Source organism: Pteropus alecto, unplaced genomic scaffold (assembly GCF_000325575.1).
Source record: "Pteropus alecto unplaced genomic scaffold, ASM32557v1 scaffold76, whole genome shotgun sequence".
NCBI lineage: Eukaryota > Metazoa > Chordata > Mammalia > Chiroptera > Pteropodidae > Pteropus > Pteropus alecto.
The window spans coordinates 30,190,547-30,202,235 of NW_006443138.1; the positions used below are offsets into that span (position 1 = coordinate 30,190,547).

The 11,689-nt window shown below is 39.1% G+C and overlaps 1 protein-coding gene across 2 annotated transcripts in view; it reads right to left on the minus strand.

The window, feature by feature from the left end:
- Positions 1-5,642, minus strand: part of DCP1B (decapping mRNA 1B) — a 58,051-nt gene extending 52,409 nt beyond the window's left edge. Inside the window, exon 1 of one of the 2 annotated variants that reach the window (XM_006923888.3) lies at positions 5,395-5,642. In XM_006923888.3, the coding sequence (XP_006923950.1) occupies positions 5,395-5,544 (150 nt within the window). In that variant the 5' untranslated portion in view covers positions 5,545-5,642. The remainder of the gene's footprint in view (positions 1-5,394) is intronic. The other variant, XM_015598544.2, reaches the window with a different exon arrangement.
- Between the last annotated feature and the right edge of the window lie 6,047 nt (positions 5,643-11,689).

The window sequence follows — 11,689 nt, forward strand, 5'->3', positions numbered from 1 at the left end:
GCTGACTAAGCAGCAGGATGCAGTCCTCATCCTTTCGTCGTTTACAAAATAAACCATCATTATTTCTCTTTACCAAATACAGTGATAAATGACAGCACTCATTGTATAGAAGCATTCTACTTGCATAGCTCCTTCTGGCTGAAACAATAAGAAAATAAATGTGCTCCATGGATTTCATTAGAAAGAAGTGATTATAATAAGTGTGCTGCCTTTTTTTTCATTTACCCTCTGAACTGGGTATATGGCAAGCTGCAGAAATCACTGGTTTTATTCTGTCACCTAGGAGAGCAGATAGCTGCCAATAACTCTACTTGACTATTACATAGAAGACAGCAATGGTGCTGTAGTTTTCAGGCAATTAAGCACTACTGGATATGTAATATTTAGAGTCAAGTTCTGATTTTTGAAAAAAGTTAGAAACATTACCAAGCTAGGACACGAAAAATCTGCCTGAAAGAAACTGGGAGAAGTGGTAAAGTTAAAATGATAAGCTATCGTTTTAGTTCATTTGGAAAAGCTCTTTTCCATTTCAACAAAGGCAGGAGCCCAGGCCTTAACAAAAATGTTCATTGGTACACTGCATTCTAAAAAAAAATTTAAGTACCTGTTTGTTTGATTAACTAGTAATTGGACTATTATAACTCAGAAATTAAAATGTATGTCTGCTTTTTACACGGTTTAATTTCAGCATTCTATTCAACTTCACAATATTTTACTATTAATACTCATTACCAAAATCAAAGTTCAAGTACTGTGTAATTTTGGTGAAAAATACACTCTTTAAGAACAAAGCTATCATATTAAAATGATAATTTTTAAAAGGTACACACACACAAAAATGGAAGCACGATTCTTTCACAAGCTCAAGTAATCTCAGCAATCTTTTTGGTCAGTGTAGTTCAGTGGGTCTCATAGATCAACTGGTCCCCTAGTTCAATGGGTCCCCTCAGCAGCAGCAGCAAGCACTGTTTGGGAACTTGTTACAAATGCAAATGATTGGGTCCCTCCCAAGACCTACTGAACTGAAAACTACCCAGCAATCTCTCAATTTTGTTAAGCTACCCAGGTGATTTGGATGCATGCGATGTAAGAACCACTGCCTTAGTTCACTAACATATTCTCTGCCTACAAAACTATATCGAAAGTCATGAAAACAAAATCCACTATGGCCCAAATTATATCAACCACCACCATTGCTTTTTAAGAGCAAATAGCCATTAAGGGTAAATTACTTAGTAACGAGATTCTTAATCCTCATTATTATAGAATATACAATTAGAAAAAAAGAATTTATAAGTTAAAACAGTTTTAGCCAGTCTTTTCTCTAATATAAGGAAGTTAGGAGATTCATTTTTAAACTGGATTTACGATGAGATTTGTATAAATCACTTTAATGTACTGTGAAAGTATCCTTATTTCTCAAATGTGGCCCATTTGCCACTATTTTGAAAAATACCAAGTCTAAATGAAAAAAGAATATACTGAAACATTATTATTTATCTTTCTTTGTAAACACATGGTTTTAATTGCTATCTGGGGAGAAATGTATATCCTGGGTGAACTTAAAGGTCTAAGAATTACTTAAACTCAAACCGTAATATTAATCATTGAGAAAATGGCCACTATAGTACAATACATGCTTCCCAAACAATCTAAGGATTTGTGGGTGTCCCTGAAGTTTAACTAGTACAGTTGGCAAGTATTTACTAGTCCATATGCCTTTAGAATAAATTCGTAAAAATTAAATATTTGGTATTATTTATTAGATTGTTAGGAAACTGAAGCCAAGATATAAGTGATGGAACTAAGACTTAGAACCTACAGGCAGTCAGAATCTCTTGCTACTAGGCCAAAACCCTTTCCTGTCTTCCAGTATTTGACCTTGGACTGTTTCATCTTAGAGACCCAAATCAGGGTATTTATATGTATCGGCATACATAAAGCTAATATCTTTTGACTTGTTTCCTTTCTTCCTTAATGAAGTAGTCATAGAAATTACCTTTTCTTTAAGAAAAAAAAAATTAATGCCCAATTTGTTTTGAAAAGTCTAGAATCAGAAAGGTATGCTTCTCCTGAAATTATTCTCTAACTTGTAACAAGTAAGTCTTAAAACTAATTTTATACACCATTACACACAAAAAGCATGAGTTTATTCACAGAAAAAAAATGTGTTTCAGTGATTAGAATATTGGACCTGGAGTGGGGTTCTTGCCAGGTCATACTGGGCTAATTTAGTATTCTATGTCTCCATTTCTCTACTGTAAAGAAATAACCAGCCTACATCACTCAGGTCTTTTGATGAAAAAAAAACCCAAAAAACAAAAAACCATATTTTTTCATCAAAGGCTCTATGACACCTGGATAAAAAGGGCTTTAGAAATGTAAAAATCTGGTCTATTATGGCTGCAAAAGCTCAAAGTCATACATTATCCTAGGGAATCATATTTTTTAGTTTTTCCTTTCTGGGCAAAGCCCAGGGTTGGAAGTATGGGGAATAGTTAAAACCAGATTTTACAAGCTGTTCTTAGGGCCTCTACGTAAGGAGGACTTTTATGTTAAAGTAGTAGTTCACAGCTCTGGGGGATTTTAGCCTAAAATTTAAAAGTACAATTTAATGATTTAATATTACGCCCTACTATAAAAATAATCCAACAGGTGCTAAAAAATTAAGCATTTCAAAATTTAAAATAATACAGTGAAATATAAATTAGTGCTAGTTTGCAAATTATTGAGACTCAGTACACTATTTGACACCTTTAAAACTCAAAGCAATCTACGTCTTACTGACTGTTAAAATCACTTACCCTCTAAATCTGCCTGTCACATATGAAGCATCAAGTCAACTGTGAAACTTTCAATAGACATCAAATATTTGGGCCTCATAACCAGAGATTATGATACACAGAATTCAGAAAATCATTACCTACAATCAACAGGACACTAATCACTAAGGCAGTTTCTCAAGCTCAGCACTTCTGTAGGACATTTAGTAGCATCCCTGGCCTCTACACTCTAGATGCCAGTATGACAACCTCTCAGTGAGACAAACAAAAATTTTCTCCAGACACTGTCAAATGTTGCTTGGAGGCAAAATCAGCTCCAGTTAAGAACTACTGCTCCAAGAGCTAAGAGGTAAAAATAATGCCAGGGTTACATTCTTTGGCACATAGGTAGTTGGGGGAAGTGGTCTTTCCTGGTACTGGGAAGTAGGCCTACTTCTAAAATTCCTATTCCAGTCATGATATAATCTTTCTCAATCCCTCCTTAAAGCAACTCATTTTCTGTCTACTCTTCCTTCCTAATTCCTCCTGCTCTGAATGCATGAAGTCATTCTTCAACAATTTCAGCATAACAACTCCCCTCCTTTACATTCCACCTGCCTTCTTGCATACACTTTCTCCTCCATTCTCAAGAATGTTCTTTACACGTTTATTAGGTTTATATTCAAAAGGCTCCATCCAGAAGGCCTGAGTGATGGCATATAGAGACAATGGTGACAATTTGTTTATCCCCAGCAACTGCTCTGCAGCTAAACTGGGTCTTTTTTTTTCCAGCTAGCACAGCCTTGAAGATTAGTAATTTGAAAGAATGACCTTTTACTGAATGAATTAAGCCCTGTCTGAAGGCAACATGTCCAGAAAGCAGGAAAACACAATCCTGTAAATAATGCATTGTGACACTTCTGCCTTTTCATGAGGCTTTAGTAGGAGGGCTTCATTGGGTAGCTAATAAAGCTCTGTAACTATTTTAACAGATCTCTATCTCATAAATCCTGTCAAAAGCCTATAGGAAACAATTGTTATTCAAGAGGAATGCTCTCCTCTACATGTTAATTTCTCAGGATTCTCCAGACTCTTATCTTAGTGCGTCAGTTTATAGAACCGTACATCCTTGATCCTTATCTCTACCACAGAATTACATTGACAGAATTACGACATTAAGCCTTTGGCATTTTTCTATTGAGCAGTATAATAGCTGTATGCAGAATATTTTTGCATTATTTAAAAGTTGCCATTGATGAAATTGTCCACTATGTTGCTTGATGTCCTTTATTTAAAGACCCATGCAGTAAATTCCTCTGAAAACTAGAGGGCAATAACCTCTCTCTTGACCAAGTGGTATACTTCCTGTTACATAATGAACGAATATTAAAGTGCTCTCGGTTTTTTTTTTCCCTTGGCTACTAGGAGAGCAGCCTTAAATTCGTTGCCCCATTTCAGCAACTTCCCTTAAAATTTTAGGGCAGGTTCTCTTCTATTCCATTTTAGGACTTAACTTTTTATCTTTTTTTGTTAGTGATTTTCAGGTGAATAAGTAGGCTGTTTAAATGAAGACGAGTGTTTAAAAATATATGAATTTGTACCGTATGGATATTTTTCTTGCTTAAATTTGTTTGTTACTGTCCTGGAGAAATTTTAAAAACTCATCTGAAATCAATCCATTCATCCAGACTCAGTGCTTTATACCGCTTTGTAACTTATTTAAAAGTAATGGATGGATGGTGATATAATTGACGGGTTAATATTATTTGTACAAAAATCACTATAAGGTAAAGAGAAAAAATTCCATCTCTCTACATTCAAGTGGGTGGGTTACGAAATTACATGCAGTAATTCCTGCAGCAGGACTTAAGTGTCTTATGCTCTTACTCTATTCTGATGGTGAGAAAAACAATTTCATTCCATTGCTATTTATTTATTGGGATTCTGCTTTGAACACATTAAAATACTTCGGCTCCCAATGGACTTAACTATCAAATTCATTTTTGGTCTGGTGGGCTGTGGTGTAATAATCTTTCCAAGAGAGTCAGCCTCTTTTTAAGTGTTAGACTTAGCCCTATTTTGTCTTTTATTTCCCGATATTTGCTTTTTTTCTTGGTGTATTTCTCGAGTTCGCAAGTTCAGATTTCTCCCCTTCTATCAAGTTTTGATTTCTCTTCGTCCCACCTAAGACTGAAGTTCCAGAATCAGAACTCTCTTTTATTCGTCCCTATGCCTGCCTCCTCTATAGCCACGGTTTTCCTGTAACAGAACCTCGCTTTACTTCCTCCGAGTACATCAGTCTTCCGGACTCGAGGCATCAGGTCCTCTCTTCCGCTCTCAGGGTCCCGTCCCCGACCGCTCTGGTCTCCCAACGTATCTTAGATATTTAAGTCTTTCCCCAGTTTTAGGTGGTTTCACAGATCCGCCTCCCTCTCTCTCAAATCTCAGGGCCCAGGGCTCTAATCTCCGCAACTTAGGCCTCGAGCCCGCGACCCAGCACCATCCACCTCCATCCACCTCCATCCACCGCCGAGGCGCGGCGACTCCTCCCCGTACGGGGGCTCGAGCCCTGGTCTGACGACCCCATCCCCACCCCAGCCCTGCCTGCACGGCCCGTCGCGTCCACACGCACCCACTCGTTGGCCCGATGGCCGAAAGTGTACAGAGCCACTTGGCTGGCCACGTCTACGATGCGGTTGATATAGGGGTCGTGGTGCTGCAGGGCAGCCAAGCTGATGTCGCGTCCCTTCCCCACCAGGCCGCACGCCGCTACGGCCGCCATCTTTCCTCCCTCCCCGACATCAACCCGGGGCCCTCAGAAGCCACTCTAATAGATCACAGAACAAACGAGCCACCTCGCCACCGAGAACAGGCGGCAACCACACGTCCGGGGAAGCCTGCCTCCTCCAGCCATCCCCGCCCGCTCCAACCACCCCGCCCCCTCCTTCCACGAGGGACGCAAGACGCTACTAATCGATAGCCGCTGACGATCGTTGCCACTAGCAACCGCAAGCCCGGCCGGGGGTCTGAATCCCTTCTCCTTCCAAAGAACTGTTTTCTTCCGAAGTGAGCCTTTGAGTGCACGCGCGATAAGTTTTATCTCTTGGGTGTGTTCGACGCCTTGCCGTGTCTTTTCTTTGGCGCTCAGTGATCGAACCTACAATAACAAACAATCCTCAAGCGTTAACAGAAGAGAAAGAGCTCTGATTTCTGTATGCTCTGATATCCATTGATTGTCAAAGTGTGGTCCTGGAACCCCCCGGGGGTTCCTGAGACTCTTTCAAGGGATCTGTCACGTCAAAACCACTTTTATGACAATCATAAGACTCACTGGCCTCTTTCTTTGTGTTGATATTTGCACCAATGATGTAAAAACAATGGTAAGTAAAAGTGCAGGTGTCTGCGTGAATCAAAGTAGAGGCACCAAACTGAAAGCCGGTGTCACTTGAAAATGGTCTTGATAAAGCGGTAAAAAGTATTAATTTCATTGACGTTCAACTCTTAGGAACATTTAAAAAATTCTGTGTGAAAAAAAAGAAAAAGAAGTATTCGTAAAGCACATGTGCTGAATACCGAAGCTCCATATTTATCTCCAGGAAAACACTTCCCTGCTTAAATTGCAAGCGGAACTAGTGTTTTTATTTTTATTTTCATGGAACACTCTTTTTAGGTGAAAGAAAAATGGACAAAATACGGTTATTTAGATAGATATTTGACAGACAATTTTTGAAAATAATGTGCACCTGCCACTTTCAGGAAAACAGACAATTATTGTTGCCCATGGTAATTTTTGAAGTTTTATGTCAGAATTAGAAGTTTAGAAAACGTGTATCCACTACAATGAGCTTGACAGTTTCTCAGTACTTAAAGTCTTTTCTGATGAGATCAGTGGGTATTTGGAAAGTCTTGTGATGAGGAATTTGCTCTTTAAACTTGGGGGGAGGGTGAAATTTATCACTCTGGTGTATGCACAACTGGATATACATTTTTGTTAAAATCTTTCCATAAACCTTTAACATTTCTTTTGTAAAGAAATATCCCGGAGTCTTGGGGCCTATGGACAAAGTCTACCTTTCCATCTTCTCAGGGAGCACCTATATACCCTAGTTGTCTCCCTAGCATTTGGTTCAATGCCTTGTGCAGAATGGAGATTTAGTAAATGCTTATTCTATTGAACTAAATCATGACTTAGATGAATTTATTCATTAAATGTCAACTTTTTTTTTTAAGAGCTCATAATTTATAGAATATTGAAATCCAAATTGGGATAAAAGAGCATACAATAGCAAGTCTTGATCTTTCTGAGTTCACATTCTAAGGAAATAGAAAAAAATGGAAAGTTTTTTTAAACTTTTTTTTTTCAACAGTTCATACTATTCCTATGAATAATCCCATAAAATCTGTTCATTTTGCTGTCAGGTAAAGGCTTAGTGGGCCTAGAAGATCTCTATGATAACATCTTTTTATTTGCTTCCCAATGCCCAGAAGACATGAGGAAGTGCCTTTAATTTCACATCAAGAGATAATAAACTTAAAGTGCAAACACATGACTGTGGTAACTAATCTCAGCAGCTGGTTAGTAAGAGGGAGAGCACAATGGGGAAAGGTGAGTTGAGATGACAGAAGACAAATCTTCCTGTTACAAGGGACAATGGAAGCTGTGTAGACAGTGTCAGCCATATTTCTGCAAACACAGGCAACTCTGTCACATAATAGAAGAAGTTGTAATTTAATATGACTGATTTTATATTAAAGGAGTTTTGTCCTGGGGCAGAGCAGGGGTGTGAGGGGGTTGGTAGTGGATTGTCCCTTAGAACAAGGACTCTGAGTTGCCTTTCACGTTAACTAGGTGTGTGTGGAACTTGCTGGTTCATTGTAGGTCATATAGGGATGGCCTTATGATTATTTGATTTGAACAGAGTACACAGCTGTAGGCAAGTCACTTTATTTCTCTGTGGAATAAAGGCATTGAATTAAAAGGGACTTCCCAATTCCAGTTTGTGGTTCTCTATTGAACCACCTCTGTCCATGTCAAATACAGCTCTCTTGACAAGCACATAGATAAGCCCAGAAACAATAATCAACAATCTTCATGAGCATTTAAATTAGGTCAGAGTAGCAGCCCACTGAGGACGTTTAAACGTTATATCAAAACTGAGGGCTGAATACTTTAAGAGAAAGGTTTTTTCTTCTTTCATGTGTTGAGTTCTTTCATTCTCAAAGGAAAGCAGTTGCTTTCAAAAAAATAAATGTTTATCTTTGCCACATTTTAGGTGGCCCCCTGCCAGGGGTGATCGGCTGTCTGCAGATTTTTAATCCAGGTGAAATGTATATTTCAAACCATCTAGGATGATTTATGTGGCAGTCCAAAAAAAGCAGCCCAGAAAAAGTGTCAGGGACTTCTGGATAGAATGCATTTGAAAAATTTTCTAATTACTTATTATTGTTATAATTTACCATGTCAGCTATTTACGTTGTGATTGATTTTTCTCTTTTTAAACTGATATATGAACCACCAGAGGAAAATGAGCTGCTAAACATTGTGCTGAACTAAAGTCCAAGGTGAGAGGTTTGGGGAGAATACTATGCTTGGTCAGGAGCTAGGACTCTAAACATGGAATAGAGGCCCAAAGGGACGTAAAGAATCTGCTGCTATGCTGAGACTCAAGAACATTTTCCAGCCTAGTCTTTCAATCCTATCATAAATAGGTTCTATTGGGCTGACAAACGACAGACCACAGGCCAAATCTGGCTCTCTTCCTGATTTGTAAATAAAATTTTATTGGGGGCACAGCCACGCTCATTGTATCATCTATGGCTGCTTTCACTCTAAACAACAGAGTTAGGTAGCTGCAACAGAAACCAGACAACCTGCAGAGCCTAAAATATTTTACTCTTTGGTCCTTTACAGGAAAAGTTTGCTGACCCCCAGTCTATTATTTCAACAAGTCAATAAATAACTTATATTGGAGACCTTCTGCATGCTCAGTAGGCACCCAGTTTGTGCACACTGTAAGCACTAATAGACTAGAAAGGCTGACAAAATATGAAGCTTACTTTGTAGTCACAGGGAGTTTAAAATCTTGTTGAGGAGACAAAGTTAGCATGTATGAAACAATGGTGAACAATAAAGCATAATATATAATCAAGGGTTAAATTGTATAGACAAGTACCAGAGTTTGGAGAAAGGGAAGGAGGATCAGTGAGTCCTCCAGTAGTTGGAGAAGGCAATATTTAATATAATAAAGTTCCAGGACATGATAAGAGCCTGGATGCTCCCTTGAGATCCACTACAATTGGATTTGACCTGTATTTCTACTCTAGTGTCATTTAAGTCCCTGATACTTTTGGCCTAGTGCTTAGGGGATACTTTAATGACCAGAAATATTTCTGGGTAACTTCAGCTCACTGATTTTTCTGGGATTTGGGGTTCCTTCAATCTTCCTAAACTATGGAGAATCGAATCTAGTCATAGTGGCATAATGTCTTTCTTTTCTGGAGACAATATAGTATAATGATGAAGAGCATGAGCTTTGGAGTCAAAGAGACCCAGGTCTAAATCTGGGCCACATCTCCTCCTGGCTCTGTAACCTTGGGCAGGGGGCTCTGTAAAACTCTGGACCTCAGTTTTTTCATCTACAAAAGAGGGACAATAATCCCGCCTACCTCTTCAAGTTGTGAGAACCAAATGATAGAATGCATGTGAAGTGCTTAGAATGTAAAGTGCCTGGTACAAAGATAGGGCTTTATGAATATTTAGTCACTTGTCATTGCTCTTGATAACAGCAAGATTTGTATCTTGGACAAAAGAGTTACACTTACTTCCAGAACAAAAATTAATACTTTATCATTTATAAAGGCATTTAGATACTAATGCAAAGGGCAAAATTACTGCTCCCTTTTTTTAAATTTACTAATGGTTGTTAATTCTTAATATTTTACATTGTCACCGTTGCCAGGCCTCTATTTTATTTCTGAGATGTCCTTGGACACTTTCAGACAGGAAGCACGACATAAAAAGTGCAAATACAAACCTATACAGATCTGATGTGCTACAGGAAACTTGGGTGCTTTCGGGGTGTACTTTGGCTATCTCAGGAGATCAGGCAGGTTGACAGTGGGGCTACCTCTGTGGATCACAAAGCATCATCACTAGGTTTTCAACCATTCCTGTGATTACAGAAGAATTCATGTAGAAACTAACATTTATTTTTGTAGCTGTTGTGAATATTGCTAAAAGAGCTCTGTAAAACACTTTAAATGTTTTGATGTAATCATAAGATATGAGGCTTTAAAATCAGGATCTGAATGTCCAAAGAAGGCTCTGCATCCTCTGTAGATGAAGCCAGATGATAGCGTTGCTTTTTGTTTTCCTTGGGGTAATGCGAAGATTAAAGGGCAGGGTGTTTTCTACATTTCTTGTTGGTAACAAAGGCCTTCTCCAGGGTTTTGACTTTCAGTGCTGTTACGGAGACTTCTAGGAGCAGTGACCATGACTCCAGCCAGCCCTGCTCACGTCAGTACAAGGCGGCTGCCTCTGATGGCCTTTACTAGCAATACATTAGAAAAGAACTGCAAACACTGCAGCCATAGTTTGGTTTTGTTATTAAGAATTATTGAGTGTAAGAATTAAGAATTATATGGGCTTTGTAAGAAATCAAGAAACTGTCAGAAAAGCAAACATCTTTATTTAACCCAAATAAGCCATATGTAGCCTAAACTGGGAGAGCTCTTGTCATACGTGGAGTAGCTCATCTCTCACCACTTCCCATGAAGTAAGTAGCAAGTGTTGCTGTATTCATTTCTCAGATAACCTTCACATTTAATCATTTGTTCACTCAATGAATATTTATTAAGCTCTTACAAAGGAACAGACAGTGGGCTAGGAGCTGAAGATACTGCAGTGAACCAGACAGGCATGCCATGCCCTCCTGCAGTTTAGAGTCTAATTAGGGAAATGGACACATAAACAGGTAATTACAAGTCAGTGGGGTCAGTGCTACATGAAAAGTTTGGGATGCTATGGAGCACATGGAAGAGGAGCAAGAGAAGTTTTAGTTTCTTTAAATGAATTGTCAGATATAACAAAACGAAGGCATTGTATATCCCGTCTTCGTGCCCAGACCAGGGTGGAATGGCCCTAACAGTTAGAGGCTGGGGCCTGATCATTCTTAGACCATAAGACTTCTCTTGGGTGGTTTGAACTTTTAGCTTTAGAGAGGAGCTAGATAGAGACTTGTCTGAAGAGTGTCATAGGTATCATTCTAAACCACCTTGATCCCCATTGGCCTTGGAGCACAGCAGACTAAGACAGACCCTCTCAAGAATAATCCCTTCCTCCTTGGGGACTATCCAGTCTTGACCCAGGTATTAACCTACATGAACAGTACATTGACCATTGACCAGTATTTGAACCATCAGTAGTTTCCACCTGATCAGCCTTGCTTCTTGGGGTTTTCCTCCCCAAGAGGACAAACTGAGTTTTCTATATCCTCAAATCTGTCACTCTGAGGCAGGCAGAGGAGACCATGATACTCTATAAAAGGGTTGGTTTACCAGTCAGTGGACTTACCTATGCTCTTTGTCCTTTTCCCTGGATCTGAAAGAGCATCCTCAGGTAAGGCTAACAAGGTGTACTTGTTGGGCTATGTTTATTTCTCCTTATCATTCCCAAGGAGCTATACAGCTTTTATTTCCTTCTCTGAAGCTCACAAAGTACATTATAGTATTAGCCTATCAGATTCAATTGCTTTTTAGTGGGGGCTTAGAGATCCAGGAGAAGGCTAGCTGGGAGTCTCTTCACTTGGGCATGATGTTAGGGGTAGAAGAGGGGCAGGGATAATTCCTAAGGATTCAAGGTCAAATTATTGCCCAGATAAGTGGTTTAAGCTAACTTTGTATGGAAGAAACCAAAGCCAGAAAAATGG